Raw genomic sequence first — 19,278 nt, 5'->3', positions numbered from 1 at the left:
TGGTCTGTTTCTTTGAAATAATTTAAATCCCTCTAGCTGTATGTTCCATTTGTGGGTTTCATCCCACCAAGTTTCCATAATGGCAACAATATCATATCTGCTCTCATTTACTTTAATTGTTTGTAGGAGCTCCTCTTTTATAGAATAACTTACTTTTAGAAATTAAATATGCACTTTCACTTTTATATTTATAAGGCGTAAGAATTAGTTTTTCAAAGAGCATTTTAAGATAGAGGAAACATTGGAATAAATGAATGATGGCATAGTTATTTTGTATTTATTAGTTTATTCTGAATATATTTGCACAATTATATGTTTATTATGTTTTTTAGCAATGCTACATGTTTGCTTTGCAAATTACTTAGATTCAATTGGGTGAAATAGCATAAAAACATTTGTAATAAATGTAAAATATGCAGAAAAAAATAATAAACCAGGTAACAAATATAGCCTTGCAATATTTTGTTAAAGCAAGATCTATTTCCCAAACAATTTTTGTTTATTTGTTATTTGCTATATATCTCTCTAATGTTTACCTTAAGTGCTCATTCAGTCTATAAAAACAACAAAAATAAATGGATATCACACTATGAGAAGGTCTTGTTTATAATCCTGGAAAAACTCATTGATGGTTTTGTGTAATTAAGTATACATGTGAACAAAAACCAATCCTTTCATTATTTTTCAACTTTGCCTTCCACTGATTTTCAACTTTTCATGACAGCCAAATATTTCTAAAGTTGAGTATCCAATTAATTTTTCTGAAAATCATATTAACTCCTTGATACAGGATGATTTCCATGGTTGCTAAAATAAAAATTCTAAACAGAAAAACACTGAGCTGCTACAGATTTATAAAAGAGTATTTCTGCATATGTAGCACATTTCACTCTCATCTTGGCTAAGAAATGTGCTTCCTTCTGAAAATCAGAAGAGTCAATTCAAAGAGAAAGGAAAAAAATACAAAGAATAAGTCGCAATTTAATAGTATCCTTATTTAGTATGTGCTTATATTTAAGCACAGTAGAAGCCTACTTTTAATGGCAGAGTAGAGTAATTAGTAATAGTTTTTTTAATAAAAAAACCCTCACTATATTATACAACAAGCAAAAAAGAGCAAATAAATATAATCAAATATCCAAAGCAATTATCACTGTGTTACACAGATAATATGAATTACATATTTTTCCCAGATAATATGAATTACATATTTTTCCTGGGTCAATAGAATTGTGTGAAAGTGACTATCTTGCTAAAGTAAGGAAGATGATTTTGGGTACTACTCATAAATTGGACATTGTTAAAAAAAAGTAATGTTTTGTTCAATATTCAGAATCTACCCCATTCACTCCCAGTCATTTATGATCTTTCTTTCCTTTTCCACTATCTTTCAGCATAACTCCTGTCATCATACTTAATCTTTAATGCATTGTTAGAATCTCTTCTATCTTTTACATCTGGGTCTCATGTATGTATGCATGTATGTAGGTGTGTATGTATATGATTTATTATGTCTGCCCAACTCCAAGTGAGTCTGGGGGTATCCAACAAGTCTAATACATGGATTTAAAATATATATTAAAAACTGCATAAAAATCTAACAATATACAAAAAAAGCATCAAAGGCTCTACAAGAACTTCAACCCCAGGCCTTGAAATTTCCAGAAATCAAAGAATGTGGGAGTTGTGAACGTGTACAGTCATGTGAAAAAGTAAGTACAGTGATAGAAAAAAATATTTGATTCCCTGCTGATTTTGTACATTTGCCCACTGACAAAGAAATGACCAGTCTATAATTGTAATGGTAAGTTTAGTTTAACAGTGAAAGACAAAATAACAACAGAAAAATGCATTTCAAAAAAGTTATAAAATGATTTGCATTTTAATGAGTGAAATAAGTATTTGATCCCCTATCAATCAGCAAGATTTCTGGCTCTCAGGTGTCTTTTATTCAGGTAACGAGCTGAGATTAGGAGCACTCTCTTAAAGGGTGTGCTCCTAACGGCAACTTGTTACATGTATAAAGACACCTGTCCACCGGTTTTGACATCGTGGCGAGACAGGCGCAGGAATACAGGGCTCTGTCTTTCACATTCGATTTCGCCTTGCTAGGGACTCTGGAAAGGGTCGAAAGTCACCCCTTTGAGGCAACAAGCAAGGAGAGAACCCTTGTTGATCGCGGGAGGCGGCAGCCCTTCCGTTTGATCTGAGGAAGCCCTCCAGACCCATTAGAATCTGATCCAATTCAGTTGGTTCTTTATAAAAACCATATATCTTCCTGTCTTTTTCATATCTGGATTGTATCTGTAACTGTGGCCACCGTGATAGGTCAATCCCTAATCTATTAAGTTCCTGTTTAGTTTTAAGTTCCCCCTTTTCATTTAATATATCATTGTATCTTATATTTTTTTCCATATTAATTACATTCGGATGTATTAGCGCTTCCATTGTAGATAACCAAACTGGTATTTTCAAATATTGTTGTTCTTTAATTTTTGTCCATACTAGCAGTAATGCATTCCTAATATATTGGAAGTAGCTATGTATCTCACTCTTCCCATACCATAAAAACGCGTGCCATCCCAATTGAAGATCATGACCCTCCAGCATCAACAATCTTATGTTCATCAGATTAATCCATTCTTTCACCGTGCTTGGTAATATAGCTCCCAATTCGGAAGGCCAAAGCCTCTTCTATTTTTGGCATCTTGTAACATTTTTACATTTATTCTCGCTTTTTTGCCTTGCCATATACATTTTAATTTCATTTTATTTAATTCTTCAAAGTATTTTTTTTCTAGTCTTATTGGAATTGTCTGAAACAAGTACAGTAATCTTGGTAAAATATTCATTTTAATTGTAGCTATTCTACCCAACAAGGACAGTTGTAAGTTTTTCCAATTTTCCAAATCTACTTTTAATTTGTGCTTTCAATTTATCATAGTTGTCTTCTTTGATAGTTACACATCTTGCTGTTAGTTGAACTCCTAGATATTTAACTTTCTTTGCAATATGCATATCCATCATTTTTGCAAATTCTCTTTTCTGTTTATGCGTAAAGTTTTTAACTAATATTTTAGTTTTCTCTTGGTTTATTTTCAATCCTGCAACTGCGCTGTATTCTTCTATTTTTTCAATTAGTTTAGATCCTGTTTCTTGTGGTTCTAGAATAAACACCAAATCATCATCAAATGCCTGTAGTTTATACTCCTCCTTCTTTATTTTCATGCCTTTTATTCCACTGTCTTGCCTAATATTTCTGTTTAACACCTCTAAAGTTAATATAAATAACAGTGGAGATAGAGGACATCCTTGTCTTGTACCCTTAGTTATATTAAAGTTCACTGTCAAGTCGTCATTTATAATCACTTTTGCTGTTTGTTTATGATATATTGCCTTGATCATGTTAATAAATTTCTCTCCAAAATCCATATACTTTAATTATAAAAACATAAATTGCCAATTCATATTGTCAAATGCCTTCTGTGCATCAAGAAAGATCAGTGCTATTTGCTTTTCAGGATGCATCTCATAGTATTCCAGTGTATTCAAGATCCTCCGCATATTATTTTTAATTTGCTTCTTAGGTAGAAATCCATTCTGATCTACCTGTATAAAGTCGTTTAAGAACCTTTTCAATTGCTTTGCTATTATTGAAGCATAGATTTTGTAATCTGCATTTAACAACGATACTGGCTTATAGTTTTTTATTTGTAGTAAATCAGAGTCTTCTTTAGGTATCAGTGTTATATTCGCTTCCATCCATGTTTTAGGTATCTTTGCTTCTGACAATGCTCCATTATAGACTTTAAGCATAATGGGCCTAATGTGTCTTATAGATGTTTATAAAATTCTACTGGTAAACCATCTGGCCCAGGTGTTATTTTTTTGTCTCCTAATTGCTTCTGTTAGCTCATCATTGTTATTCTTTCATTCAGCGTGATCTTCACTTCTTCAGACACTTTTGGCAATTTAGCTGTTTCCAGATATTGTTTTATTTTATCTTCTAATATTTCCTCTTAGCTATATAATTTTCCATAGAATTCCTTTATTATTTTTTTCTTAGGTTCATTTTGGTATTGAATAGTACCAGTCTCATCTCTCAATCTTTGTATCAACTTTTTTTCTTTCTCTTTTTTAAGTCTGTATGTGAGCCATCTTCCCGGCTTGTGTGCATTGCTGCTTTGATTTTTTGTGCCAATTCCTCTTTCTCTAATATATTTAATTTATGTTTTACTAATTCCATTTGATTTTTAAGATTTAGTTTTTGCGATTCTCTCTGTAGTTCTAGTTCTAATTTTCTATATTCTTCTTCCAACCCATTTTGTTTTTGCTTTTTCTCCTTGTTTTTCCTCCCTATATAAAAGATGGCTAATCCTCTAAATTACGCTTTAGCAGTGTCCCATACATTTTGCAAGGACGTTTCTCCATTTTTATTCTCTTTAAAAAAGAAATCCATTTCTTTCTCCATTCTTTGTATAAACTCCTTGTCTTTTAATATTGATTGCTTTAATGTCCATCTTGGTTTTCTTATTTGTGTTTTCCATTTAATTTTTTGGGGGTTATGGTCTGCTCAGGTATTCTGCTCCAGTTCTACTTCTTGTATGGGGGGCGTGGCTAGTGACAAAGCGACACAACGAACCTTCACAGGGCTCTGTGAAAATCACTGAAATCCCCTTGCCCGGGGGTCCGGAGAGACCCTAGCCGACCCTTTAGGGGTTGGTGAAGAAAAGAGGACACTCTGTGGACCGCAGGGACATCATAATTTCCTGTGGGAGCAGAGAAGCTCTCAGACCAGCGAGGAGTGATAGACGGCCATTATGTGCCTGTCAGAAGCCGTGGCAGCCCGACCGGAAGATTGAAGAATGGTGTGTTCGCTCTGGGTGAGATTTTTCTGATCTCTGCTAAGAAAAGATTTTGTTCTCCCTTAACATTGGACTTGGCGTAGAGTGGGACTAAAAAAGAAAGAGGTGGGACTTTAAATATTCCACCTCTGGACATGGCAGTGATTAGGCTGTAAAGTCATTAACAGGTTGGAAGTATGTAGAAAGATTTATTCCTCCTCTTTAAGTAAAATCAGAAAACAGGGAGAAGAGACTAATTAATGGGGTTGAGTTTTTGTTTTTCTTTTTTCAATAACAATTGGAATAAGAATGGGAAGCTGGACAATTTATATTTTATAAAAGCTCAAAACTTTAAAACTAAATAAGAGACTAAAATAGAGGAAAATAGAACAAGTCCACCATCTACTGGCCCTTACTGGCAGAGAAAGATAATAAGAGGTGAAAGTGGCTGATCTTGAACATGAAATGTGGATTAGAGTGGAAGCTGTAAAAAATAATTAACTTTGGCACCTGCAAATTGTTTAGTCTGAAAAGCTGGAACAGAGGGTGGAAGTAGTATGATTGTGTAAACCTAGCAGTTCTCTGGCTTTAACAGATAATAAACAAGCAGGCTGAAGCTGAGAAATAGCAGGAATTTACTTTCAGTTTGAATAGAAGAATCCCCTTGCCAGACTTTGATGGATTATAAATAACTTTGATGGATTACAAGTAATTTTTGATGTGATGTTTGCTAAAGAGGAAGAGAAGAAGAAACTAGAACAGCCATAGAAAAACTCTTGGATTATTTTGTGAAAGATTGTTGGGGATACAGCTGGGCCTTTGTGGATTAGAAATAAATTTTGATATAATATTCATCATGAAGGACACTTTGGTCTATTTTACAAAAGATATTTAGAGACATAGTTGGGACTTTGTGGACTACAAATAATTTCATATAATATTTTTACATAATATTATAAAGAAGAGAAGTGTGTAGAACTATATTGAACAGAATTTTTGGATTAATATACTATAGTTTCTCTGGACAGACGTAGTAATAAGAGTGAAAGAGGGATCTGGTAGTGAGATTGTGGATATAAGGAATTTATTGAACCTATTGAATTTATTGAAGCTGGGAGGCAATTGGGTGGGGGACTGTGGAATAGCTGGGAATGTGTTGTGAAACTGTTGTTTATTCTATTTGTTAATATTCAGCCCCCTCTTCAGCAGCTTCGAGTCCGGCCAGTCAAAGATCTTTGGATAGTATGTTGCAACAGGAAAGAATAAATGCAATGCAATGGGAAAAAAATGATGATCCAATCGATTCGGGAATCAATAACTAAACTACATGAAGGAAAGAATAGAAAAAGTGGATGACAGAGTAGAAAATATTCAACAAATAATGATTAAAAATGAGGAAAGAATCAAGAAGATAGAAGAAAAATCAGAACAAACTGAGAAAAGGGTAGAGGAAATGGATCAGAGACTGACCCAGGCAGATAAGAGCCTTGAGGGAACAATAATATCCTTAGAAATGGAGAAGACTGAATACTTCCTGAGAAGGGGGGAAATCTTGCCGACAAAATGGGAGGGTTGCTGGCTGAAGTGTTGGAGATGAGCAAACAGAAGGTGTTATCTGAGATGGATGAAACTTTTCAAGTTCACACAAGTTATGCAAGAAGGAACAAACTCCCCAGAGAAGTACATGTTAGATTTTTGAAGAAGACAATTAGAATGGAAATACTTCAAAGAGTAAAAGGAAAGCCAATGGTTTACAAAGAGAAAGAAATAGTTATCTTAAAACAGATACCTAAAAGAATGAGAGATATAAGGAGACAATATCAATTTCTGGCAAGAAAATTGGTCAAATATGATATAAACTTTAGATGGTGATATCTGAAGGATTATTGGTGACTTGGCATGAGAAAAGATATAGGCTAGATTCAATAGACAAGGCAATAGAATTTTATGACCATCATTTTGGTATGGAGGAAGAAAAGAGAGAAAATGGATGATAAGGGACAAGAAGAACTGATTGGAGAGGGAACTTTACAGTTAAAAGAAAGTGAAGTAGAATCAAAAGAAAGAGCAGAATGGGAAGGAACCAAAGCAAAGGAACAGAGAGAAATAAGAACCACCAAGACGACTAGACCTATTTATAAGTGAAACGGTGGAAGAAGAAATTTCTTTACTATCAGTGAATGTTAATGGACTGAACTCCGCAGTGAAAAGGATTTTTTTAATAAATTAAAAAAATTGAATTTAGATTTGATTTGCCTTCAAGAAGCACATGTTAAAGAAGAACAATACAAACTACTAGAAAACCCCCAAACTGGGAAATTATATGCTTCCCTAGCACAATTGAAAAAAAGAGGGGTGGTTCTGTACATTAAAGAAACAATAAAATCAAAACAAATCTATAAAGATTTTGATGGTGGAAACAATAATAAATTATAAACGGACATTATTAATAGCAATATATGCACCAAATAGTAAACAAGAAGTCTTTTACGAACAATTACACAAGAAAATTTTAGAAATGGAATATGATAATATTTGTGTTGTGGGAGACTTCAGTGCAATTGTTGATGTAAAATTGGACTATAAAAGTAAAGTAAAATAAATCAAAAAGGAGAACTTTACCAAAGACCTTTTTTAAATGGTGGAAGAAATAGGAATACAAGATGTATGGAGAGAATTAGAACCGGAGAAAAAACAGTATACTTTCATTTCATTTCATTTTCATTTCATTTTATTTCATTTTATTTGATTTATATCCCGCCCTTCTCCCGACGGGACTCAGGGCGGCTCACAACATATTTAAAACAAAAACATGCCCACAATCCCCGCCAAATAAAACCAATTAAAACCAAATATTTTAAAGTTGTGGTGTTTAAAATTTTCTAAAAAATAAACCCAATTTAAAATCCTTAGAGTACTTTCTACTCTAATAGGCACAAATCATGGTTGAGAATCGATATGATATGGATGTCATCGGAGCTACGAGAAAATTGTATATTTATTAATAACAATAAGAATTGTATTTACCTAATGTGGGAAAATCCAAACTTGGTAGACCATGACCAAGTCTAAAGAGCTGTCCAAGGCTGGAATGAGCTACAAGACTATCGCCAAGCAGCTTAGTGAGAAGGTGACAACGGTACAATAATTTGCAAATGAAAGAAACTCAAAATAACTCAGTCTCTCTCAGTCTGGGATCCATGCAAGATCTCACCTTGTAGAGTTTCAATGATCATGAGAACGGTGAGGAATCAGCCCTGAACTACACGGGCAGCTGAGACCATAGTCACCAAGAAAACAATTGGTAACACACTACGCCGTGAAGGACTGAAATCTTTCAGTGCCCGCAAGGTCCCCCTGCTCAAGAAAGCACATGTACAGGCCCGTCTGAAGTTTGCCAATGAACATCTGAATCATTCAGAGGAGAACTGGGTGAAAGTGTTGTGGTCAGATGAGACCAAAATCGAGCTCTTTGGCATAAACTCACCTCGCCGTATTTGGAGGAGGAGGAATGCTGCCTATGACCCCTATGAACACCATCCCACCGTCAAACATAGAGGTGGAAACATTATGCTTTGGGGGGTGTTTTTCTGCTAAGGAGACAGGACAACTTTACCACATCAAAGGGACGATGGATGGGGCCATATACCGTCAAATCTTGGGTGAAAACCTCCTTCCCTTAGCCAGGGTATTGAAAATGGGTCGCGAATAGGTATTCCAGCATGCCAATGAGCCAAAACACAGGGCCAAAGCAACAAAGGAGTGGCTCAAGAAGAAGCACATTAAGGTCCTGGAATGGCCTAGCCTGTCTCCAGACCTTAACCCCATAGAAAATCTGTGGAGGGAGCTGAAGGTTTGAACTGCCAAACATCAGCCTCAAAACTTTAATGACTTGGAGAAGATCTGCAAAGAGAAGTGGGACAAAATCCTTCCTGAGATGTGTGCAAACCTGGTGACCAACTACAAGAAACGTCTGACCTCTGTGAGTGCCAACAAGGATTTTGCCACCAAGTACTAAGTAATGTTTTGCGAAGGGGTCAAATACTTATTTCACTCATTAAAATGCAAATCAATTTATAACTTTTTTGAAATGCGTTTTTCTGGATTTTTTTGTTGTTATTCTGTCTCTCACTGTTAAAATAAACCTACCATTACAATTATAGACTGATCATTTCTTTGTCAAAGGGCAAACATACAAAATCAGCAGGAGATCAGATACTTTTTTCCTCACTGTACATGGTAAGTGCCTCATATAAAGTATTTTTATTATTATTATTATTATTAATATTATTAATGATAATGATAATGATAATGATAATAATAATAAAGTTGGAAGGGACCTTGGAGGACATCAAGTCCAACCCCCTGCTCAGGCAGGTAACCCTATACCATTTTGGACAAATGGCTGTCCAGTCTCTTCTTAAAAACCTCTAGTGTTGGAGCATTCACCGCTTCTGGAAGCAGGTTGTTCCACTGGTTAATTGTTCTAACTGTCAGGAAGTTTCTCCTTAGTTCTAGGTTGCTTCTCTCCTTGATTAGTTTCCATCTGTTGCTTCTTGTCCTGCCTTCAGGCGCTTGACTCCCTCTTCTTTGTGGCAGCCCCTGAGATATTGGAACACTGCTATCATGTCCCCTCTCGTCCTTCTCTTCATTAAACTAGACATACCCAATTCCATCAACCTTTCCTTATATGTTTTAACCTCCAGTCCCCTAATCATCTTTGTTGCTCTTCTCTGTACTCTTTCTAGAGTCTCAACATCTTTTTTATATCGTGGTGACCAAAACTGGATGCAGTATTCCAAATGTGGCCTTACCAAGGCATTGTAGAGTGGTATTAACACTTCACTTAATCTTGATTCTATCCCTCTGTTAATGTAGCCTAGCACTGTGTTGGCTTTTTTGGCAGCTGCAGCACACTGCTGGCTCATATTTAAATGATTGTCCACTAGGACTCCGAGATCCCTCTCACAGTTACTACTATTGAGCAAGGTACCCCCTATACTATACCTGTACATTTGGTTTTTCTTGCCTAAATATAGAACCTTACTTTTTTCACCATTGAATTTCATTTTGTTAGATAGTGCCCAGTGTTCAAGTATGTCAAGATCCTCCTGTATCCTAAGCCTGTCTTCTGGAGTGTTGGCTATTCCTGCCAGCTTGGTGTCGTCTGCAAATTTGATGAGTTCCCCATCTATCCCCTCATCCAAATCGTTGATGAAGATGTTGAAGAGCACTGGGCCCAGAACAGAGCCCTGGGGCATCCCACTACACACTTCCCTCCATGTAGATGTGGTTCCATTGAGGACCACATGCTGAGTACGGCCGGTCAGCCAGCTACAGATCCATCTGGTGGTGATGCTGTCTACCCCACATTTTTCTATCTTGTCAAGTAGTAGGTTGTGATCTACTTTATCAAATGCCTTACTGAAGTCCAAGTAAATTATGTCCACAGCATTCCTTTGATCCACTAATTTTGTCACTTGGTCAAAGAATGCAATAAGATTTGTCTGGCATGATCTATTGTTGACAAACCCAAGTTAGCTTTTAGTAATGACTTTGTTTGCCTCTAAGTGTTCGCTGATTCGTTGTTTGATTATCTTTTCCAGGATCTTCCCAGGTATTGAGGTCAGGCTGATAGGTCTTTAATTTCCTGGGTCAATTTTTCCCCCTTTTTTGTAGATGGGAACTACATCAGCTCTTTTCCAGTCCTCTGGCAGTTCCCCAATGCTTTGTGTTTATGGTTCACAGCTCTCACCCTGCCAGATCCCACGGTTGTCCACACTGCCCTTCTCCTGCGGGATCTTTGTGGTAGAGGGGGCTGATAGCACGGAAGCTCAATGGAGTAGAAGGGCTGAACCGGACACCTAGTTTCTGCCTGAAGAGCAGAGATTACAGACCCTAGATAAATAATCTGTCTTTGTAGACTAGTAGAATAGTGTAGACTATTAAATTAAAATTATTCAACAAATAATGACATTCCCTTTCATGGAAAAATAGGCCCTTGGCTCCAAGCCTGTACTGAAACAGCCACAACTTTGCCAACTTTTAACCCCATGAGAGTTATAATTTTTGGATTTTGAATATGTTCTGTCCATCTAGAGATACCATTTTTGCCCAATTGAAGGTTACAAAATATCAAGTAGACACAAGAGTTTTAGCAGAACACAGATTTTATGATAGCAAGGTGGGCCAGAGCCAGATGCTGCAAGGCAGCCTTATAAAACGTCCACTACCATGCTTTACAGTTTGGATCAGTTTTTTTCTGACGAAATGCTATCTTTCTTTTTCACAAAATCTATCTTCTAGTACCATGGCCAAATAGATCTATATTTTCCTTGTCCACAGCACATTATTCAAAAAGTCCTGGTCTTTGCCTTGGTGGTCATGAGCAAACTGTAGCCTTGCCCAGGACATATTTCTTCCATGTAGATCTACTGTCTGTAGCTTGTTTTTTATGGTAGATTCATGCATTTTGAGATCAGTAATGGGGAGAGCTACCTGTTGGTCATGATGAAATTTTGGGCTTCTCAGAGACTTCTTTCAGCATCCTGCATCTGCTGTTGGGCCGAATTTGCATGGAACAGCCTGGCCCAGGATGGGTGGCAGTGGTTTGAAATCTCCACTTGTAGATGGTCTTCTAGACAATGGTATGATGAATGTCCATCTGTTTAACTGTCTTTTAAAATCTCTTCCCACTCTTTCAGAAGACCTTAGAAAGCTCTTTTGATTTAGGCATAGCGATACCACACACTCAGCAACAAAGAATAAATCAAATTAAATGCCTGAGGCTTCTACATGACAGGTTCCTTTCAGATGCTCTCTAACAATGCTCATAATTTGAATCTTATCTGGTGCATCTGATTTTAATTTTAGATTTGTGAGGTAGTGATAAATCTACTTATTTTTTCCAGATGCAAAATTTACATGTATGTTTATTTAAATTACACAATACATTTCAAAATATAAATGGCATATTGCATTTGTTATATATCCTTTAACAGTTTTATTCAAATGAAGATCAAATATATCTATGTTGAAATATGCTAAAAGTTTTTTAAAAATGTCAGTAGTATTTATTTTTTCACATAACTGTACATGTTCCCTTCTTCCCACTCCATGTTTTTTATCTATTAACCTTGGCCATATTATATAGTAAGTTAATGATATTGACCAATAAACAAATTATTTGATCTGCCCTGACAATGAGGATGTCAATAGGGCTAAAGAAATAAATGAGAATAGGGCAAAATTAAATTTGATACCAATATATTGTAGCAAATAGTAATCCCACTGACTTGTACAAACATTATGAACCACATTGTGTGAGAAACTTCAAGAAATAACCCATAATTGTGAAAATTTTGTCAGTTTTTTCAGGGTGGGAATTATTTTACACCAAGATCAAAACATTTCCCAAATAATCAAGATAATAATTTAGAGTTGAAATGGAATGCTCTGTACAAGGTATACTTGAAACTGTTCAAAACCAATGCAATCTGCACATCTATGTTCCCTATATATTTAATAAATACATCTTCTCTGACATAAAATGTTCATAGAGTCATTTGATTCAGATCTAAGTCTTTGTGGAATATATCCAACTCTGAGTTCTCAAGTTATATAAGTCCTCCTGGTATATTGTATCTCTCATGTTTTGTTGCTGAACTTTGCATTGACAATATTTGATCTTTGTTATAAATTTAGTTGTTTCCAAACTATGAGAAAACTTTTTATTGAAAAGGTAACAAACATGTCTTGTGGCACTTATATTCACTGTGTTCACTGAAGCATATGTCCTTGCAGTAAAGGCTAAGTTTAATTATTTTTTTCTTTTCCTACACATCATCTATTTTTATATAGAATTAAAATCCTTAGGACATTTGGTTAAATACAGCACATCTAACATTACATTTTTGATATTGTCTATGTACCTGAAGAAAAATGTTATTAAGTTCTTCAGCATATACCTGAAACTCTTCTCACCATATATTACCATTCCAAAAGACATCTGCACCTTAATATTTCCTGTCAACAGAACCATGTTCTCCAGTCCACATAATGTTTTACCATTTATTTCAGTGAATATCATCCATAACAATCCATTTGTCATCATGAGACTGAAGAAAATTGTGCTGCATCTCAAAGTGGTATATATTCAAAAGGGTTACCATTTAATAAATGTATTCATGCAGGTTTTAAAGCAGAGTGAATGTCAACACCTTAGGTATGAAACTGAAAGCCACCAACTTTGTACATCAAAACCCATGTTGCCTCTTGCTTTCTGTGGATTTCATTCCTTCTAATTTTGCTTTTCAGTGTAAGATGACAAATTAGATTTGCTCTCTTCCTTCTTCCCTCAGCTTTCTCTCTTTTCTTTCTTTTCTCTCTTCTCTCACCTCTTTTCTTCTCCTTTGTCCCTTGTCCCTTTTCTTCTCCCCTTCCCTTCCCATCCTCCCCTCTTCCTTCTTCCCATTCCTTCTTTTTTCTTCCCTTCCCTTCCCTGATCCAGACAGGTCTGTCAAATGTAATGCATTTTCTAGAATTTTGGTAGACAGTGAAATGACCAGTCATCCCTGCTTTTCCCAGTGCATTTGTTAAACGAATGTACAGATCATTAAGTGGAGCTTGGGGATGGGGAAAACCCTTGAGGCCTAGTGTAGGCACAAGTGCACCTGCTTCAGAACTCTCAAGGCCTCCCCTACTCCAAGATATGCCATGCTCCGCTACCTACTCCTTGAGTGCCTCACATGCTAGCCCACCGCATAGCTGACTTTCTTGTGAGAAACAATGGGGAAGGATACACTGGGCATGCCTGCCTTTCCTAACTTTCCCCAGTCCTTCCTCCTGCCAAGGTGTCCCAACTTTTTGGGCAAAAATAAAAGACCAGTTCTCTAGCTTTTCAGAGCTTTCTGCACCAATGAGCTGGCATTAGGAGGCAGGAAAGCTTACCTAACTCCTGCTAGAAGCAAGCCTCTGCATAAATGTCAGCAGCTTCAGGTTGAGCATCCCAAAACTTTTCCTTTGCTTTACCTCTCCCTCCCTCTCCCAGAAACAAAAAAAGCTGGGAGGAACAGACTTATTGATCTCTCACCCACCCCAATTATGTGCGAAAACTAAACTTTGCTTTCCAGTCTCCATCCCTTTTAAAAACCTTATCTCTAGGCTGAAGAATAGGGCAATGAAGCAAGCAAGGAAAAAAAAATTATGCAGCCTTTTCCCTTGAAGTGGAGAAAAAAATGTTAATCTCCAAAACTAGAGACTAGAGACTTGTACAACAAAATGAAGGATGCTGGGTCTCTGCAAGCTTTAGATGTCCTTCTGACTGCTAGGACTTAGAGGCTAGATTGTAACTTCCTCTATAGGCAGTCAAACAGCAAAACTTGCAAAGCTTTTATGCAGGGGGCAGCTTCCCAAAGCCTAGCAAGCCTCCCAGTGGCCAGCTGATCAGCGCAGAAAACTCTGAAAGGAACCACCATTCCACAAGGTTTTGTTGGGACTCCAGAAATGGTGACTGCTTTCAGGAGGCATGGGAAGCAGGCCTGAGCACTGTGGGCCCTGTCAGGAGATGATGGGTGAGAAGAGAGGCAGGGACACTACTGCATCCCAGTGGTCTGTCGTAAGGATATGGCAGATATCTTAACTTTGAAACATGGTTCTAAGTAATTTTTGGGGTGTCGGTCGTAACATCGTTAAGTGGCCTGTCATTTCTCAAGGACTACCTTTATTGTAACATGATAAGTTGAATGGGATACAATTGGAGGAATGTTTAATTACCAAAGCCATTATCTACACTACCAGGCATAGCCCCAGTTTGATTTCTACAACCTGAAGCTGAAGTGGTTCCCATCTTCAAAAAAGGAGAAAAAAAAACAGACCCAGGAAACTACAGGCCAATCAGCCTAGCATCAATACCTGAGAAGATACTGGAAAAGATAATCAAAAAAACATGTAGAAACAAATAAAGTTATAATTAAAAGCCAGCATGGTTTTGTTAAAAACAGATCATGCCAAACCAATCTTATTTCATTCTTTGACAAAGTAACGAAATTAGTAGACCAACGAAATGCTCTGGACATAGTATACTTAGATTTCAGCAAGGCATTTGACAAAAGTAGACCACAACCTACTTCTTGGTAAGCTAGAAAAATGTGGGATAGACGTCATCACCACCAGATGGATTTGTAACTGGCTGACATACTCAACAAGTAACCATACTCAACAAGTAGTCTTTAATGGTATTACATCTACATGCAGTAAAGTAAGCAGTGGGATAACACGAGGTTCCGTCTTAGGCCCAATACTCTTCAATATCTCCATAAATGAATTAGATGAGGGAATAGAAGAGAAACTCATCAAATTTGCAGATGACACTAAGCTGGCAGGAATAACCAACACCCCAGAAGACAAGCTCGGGATCCAAAAAGATATTGACAGACTTCAACAATGAGTCCTATCCAATAACGTGTAATTTAATGTGGAGAAATGTAGTACTGCTTTATGTGGAGAAAAGTAGTACCACTTTATAAAGCCTTAGTAAGGCCTCATCTAGAATATTGCATCAAGTTTTGGTCACCACATTAAAAAAAAGATGTTGCGATTTTAGAGAAATGCAAAGAAGAGCAACTAAGATGATTAAAGGCCTGGAGACTAAAACATATGAAGAATGGCTGCAGAATTTGGGTTTGGCTAGTTAGAGGGAAAAAAGGACTGGGGGTGGGACATGATGGCAGTATTCCGGTATTTGAGAGGCTGCCAAAGCACTAGAGGGCAAGACAAGAAACAATGGATGGAAACTAATCAAGAAGAGAAGCAACCTGGAATTATGGAGAAACTTCTTAACAGGAGGACAATTAACCAGTGGAACAGCTTGCCTTCAGAAGTTGTGGGTGCTTCATCACGGGGTTTTTTAAAGAAGGGACTGGACAGTCACTTGTCTAAAATAGGCTCCTGACAAAGCTTCTCTTTAATTTGGTGGGAGACTGAATTCTGCCTGGAGAGCAGATACTTGCATTAACAATTCAGGCAGAATGGGTACCCACAAGCATTTGTTATTAGATGTCTGCGCAACATGATGGGGAGAGAAAGGAAGAAACAAGGTACAAAACCAATTACATGGCACACCCTGGCATACATCAAAAATATTTCAGAAACAGTAGGACGCAGCTTCCAAGATCTGCAAGTGGGCATCGCACACCGCCCAGAGGCTACCATACAACGACCAATTATGCATTGCAAAGATCGCTTGGAGGTGGGAGATATTTCCAATATAATCTACTGGATCACCTGCATGGAGTGCCCCTGTGATTATGTAGGACAGATTGCAAAACACAAGCTGTAAGATGAGGAAATGTGAACTCATTAGTAGCCTCACATTGCAGTGTACAAGGACAGACATTCAATTTTGCAGCTACCAAGACTGTTGGATGTTCAGGCTGATCAGGCACAAAAACAGCCAGTGAAGTGATTGAAGCCTGGGAAACAAGTCCCTCCTCAGTCAACAGGAGTGCTGATTTACCATCAGCTTATCAAGTACTTAAGAGGTGAGGGCTTGGCAGCACATGGAAATATGTAATAGCCTGCCATCAACATTCCAATCAGCTACTAAAAAGCCTGACACAACCAGGCACCATATAACGGAATATTACACAGAATAGGACACACAGAGAATAGCCCAAAGCACACACTCTGCTAGAGAGGAATTCCCGGAAGATCGGCTCCAGCATGAGTCTGAAAGATTGGAAGAAGTAAACCTCTGGTCTTGGTGACCGACCCAGACTGGTTTCTTTAACATTATCCTGGGACATGTATATTTGCCTTCATTTGTAATATAAAACATGACTGTGAGAAAGTAATTTCTGTAATTGCTTGCCTGTAATATAGATTGATCTTAATAATTTGTATAAATATTCATATTGATAAATTGAAAATGAAAAGAATGTGGAAAAATGAAATTGGAGTTTCCATGTAACTAATTCATTTTGTTTTATGTTTGTTTATCTTTTTGTGTGTAGGACTACAAAGAAGCCATCAATCTAATGCCAAACAACAGAGATAATGGTCTAATTCCTGGAAACGACAAATTTAAGCCAGTGTTACCCTGGCCTCATGTTGAAGGGGTGGAAGTAGACTTGGAATCAATTCGACGAAGGAATAAGGCCAAAAATGAGAGATTTCCTCATGCTGGTGGAAAGAATGATCAGCAAAATATTATGCAGAGACAGTATCTTACTTTTAAGCCACAGACACATATCCACCATGACCCTGTATTGCGACCTGGAATTCTTGGTAATTTTGAACCCAAAGAACCTGAATCCCATGGAGTTATAGGTGGTCCTGGTGAGGAAGCCAAGCCATTTGTTTTAGGACCAGAATATAAAGAATCTATTCAAGCCAGCATTAAAGAATTTGGGTTCAACATGGTAGCAAGTGATATGATCTCATTAGATCGGAGCATTAATGATTTACGTCAAGAAGAGTAAGTTTTAGTTCTGTCTCTATTTTATACTTATTCAAGAGTAATATAATTTCAGTAAAACTGATGACACCATTCTTATATTGTATTTACTGTGATAAAAATGTAAGAGTTTTTGCAAGGCATCCTCCCCCTCCCAAAAAAAATAGAAAAAAATAGAGAACTAAATATTTCCTACCACTTCTACTAATAATAATGATGATTTTTAAAACTAGTACGCTCCTGGCTCTTTTTTTTTTAATTTTTTTAATTAATTTTAAAATACCCCCCCCCCATACAAATACAAATATAAGCATACATTAACATAACAACTTCAGTAACAACTCGGCAGCCCCCCCTCCCCGCGTCTGCCCTCTTTTCTCCTCTCCTCCCTACACATTCCACCTCCTTCCCTCTCCTCCTCCTTCGGACACGTTTTAGGGGCGCTAGCCGAGCATCAGCTCGGCAGCACCCCCTCCCCGCATCCGCCCTCTTTCTTACTACCTACCTACTTCCCTCCTATCTCTCCTCTCCTCTCTCCTCCTCCCACCCTTTGGACACGGTTTGGAGGTGCTAGCCGAGCACTCAAAATTCTCTATTTTTCCATACATCAATACTAATTTAATACACATTTCTACTTCTCACCATACATCAAAACTCCTAATTATTTTATTTCTATTTCTACCCTCCCTCCCACCCCCACCCCCAATCCCCCCCAGACTTCCCAGAACTGATTACAGGATTAAATAAACATCATCCCCAATCTAAATATAACTATCCACATATAAAACAATCAAATATAAACATACTTTAACTCAAATAAAAACAATCAAATATAAACATACTTTGACTCTAAGCAATATATAGGTAAAAAAAGAAAAAAATCACTTTCATACCTTCTCTAAATATAATCTATCCTCCTTCCCCAAACCAAATATCTTGAAATTAATCCTTCAAAATAAAAACAGCCAATAATCTTGCTGCTATTATTCATTTCTTAATTCAAATCTTCCACCAACCCTTACAGAATAAACTTTATGAATCTATCCTCCCGGATCTCTTCAATCTCGCGCCTCCGACCAGCTCTGAAACGGACGAGTATATTGCAAATTAAGTCCTTTTTGCTGCTCTTTCTCCTTGCATTTATATACACTCTTTAAAAATTTTTCAAATAATAAAATATTCTCTTTCATTTTTACGATAAGTTCTGATAACATATCCCCAGGTCAACAAATTATTACTCAAACATTTCTTCCATTCTTTTAAATCACATTAATAATTAAATACCTTCAGTCCTTTAAAACAGTATAAATTTCTTACAAACGTATCACCTTATTTTTATATTATTTCAAATAATGAAGTATTCTCTTTCTTTTTTTGTGACAAAATCAAGCCATTAATATTCCAAGTCAGAAGTTTTAGAAGTGTAAGACATCCAGAGCATTCCATATAATTCTGTCCTCCCGGATCTCTTCAATCTCGCCCCTCCCATCAGTTCTGAAAGGGACGAGTATGTTGCAAATTGAGTCCTTTTCGCTGCTCTTTCTCCTTACGTTTAACACTCTTTAAGCCTATAGATCATCTTTCACTTAAAAATTGTTATCTCTTACATCTGATAGCATATCCCCAGATAATTCAACAGACTGATGCATATCTTCCATTCTTTTAAATCGCGTTGTTGGTAACAAGTCAACCTTCAAAGCCGATAAGTAAAAATCCTTTGCCTTTTGAATTATATTCAATCTATAATGTATCTGAAATCTCTGCTGGTAAAAAGCCTGTATGGTTTCATGACAGGACTTCTGGAAGAATAGACAGCAACATCTCTAGGCATATTTCCCTGACATGCGACCCCTAAATTTACCGTATTTTTCGCTCTATAAGACGCACTTTTTCACCCCCAAAAGATGGGGGAAAATGTCTGTGCGTCTTATGGAGCGAATGCTGCCTCCCTTCCGCGCTGCCGCCGCCGCCGTGGCCTCC

The 19,278-nt window shown here is 37.0% G+C and overlaps 1 protein-coding gene across 2 annotated transcripts in view; it reads left to right on the top strand.

The window, feature by feature from the left end:
* Positions 1 to 16,845: 16,845 nt before the first annotated feature.
* Positions 16,846 to 19,278, top strand: part of GALNT7 (polypeptide N-acetylgalactosaminyltransferase 7) — a 46,716-nt gene continuing 44,283 nt past the window's right edge. For both annotated transcript variants that reach the window (XM_015824281.1, XM_015824282.1), the window contains exon 1: positions 16,846 to 17,319. In XM_015824281.1, the coding sequence (XP_015679767.1) occupies positions 16,880 to 17,319 (440 nt within the window). In that variant the 5' untranslated portion in view covers positions 16,846 to 16,879. The remainder of the gene's footprint in view (positions 17,320 to 19,278) is intronic.

Source organism: Protobothrops mucrosquamatus, unplaced genomic scaffold, assembly GCF_001527695.2.
Source record: "Protobothrops mucrosquamatus isolate PMUCROS unplaced genomic scaffold, P.Mucros_1.0 scaffold2180, whole genome shotgun sequence".
NCBI lineage: Eukaryota > Metazoa > Chordata > Lepidosauria > Squamata > Viperidae > Protobothrops > Protobothrops mucrosquamatus.
The sequence above is the reverse complement of the archived record's forward strand: the minus strand, read 5'-3'. Positions and strand labels throughout refer to the sequence as shown.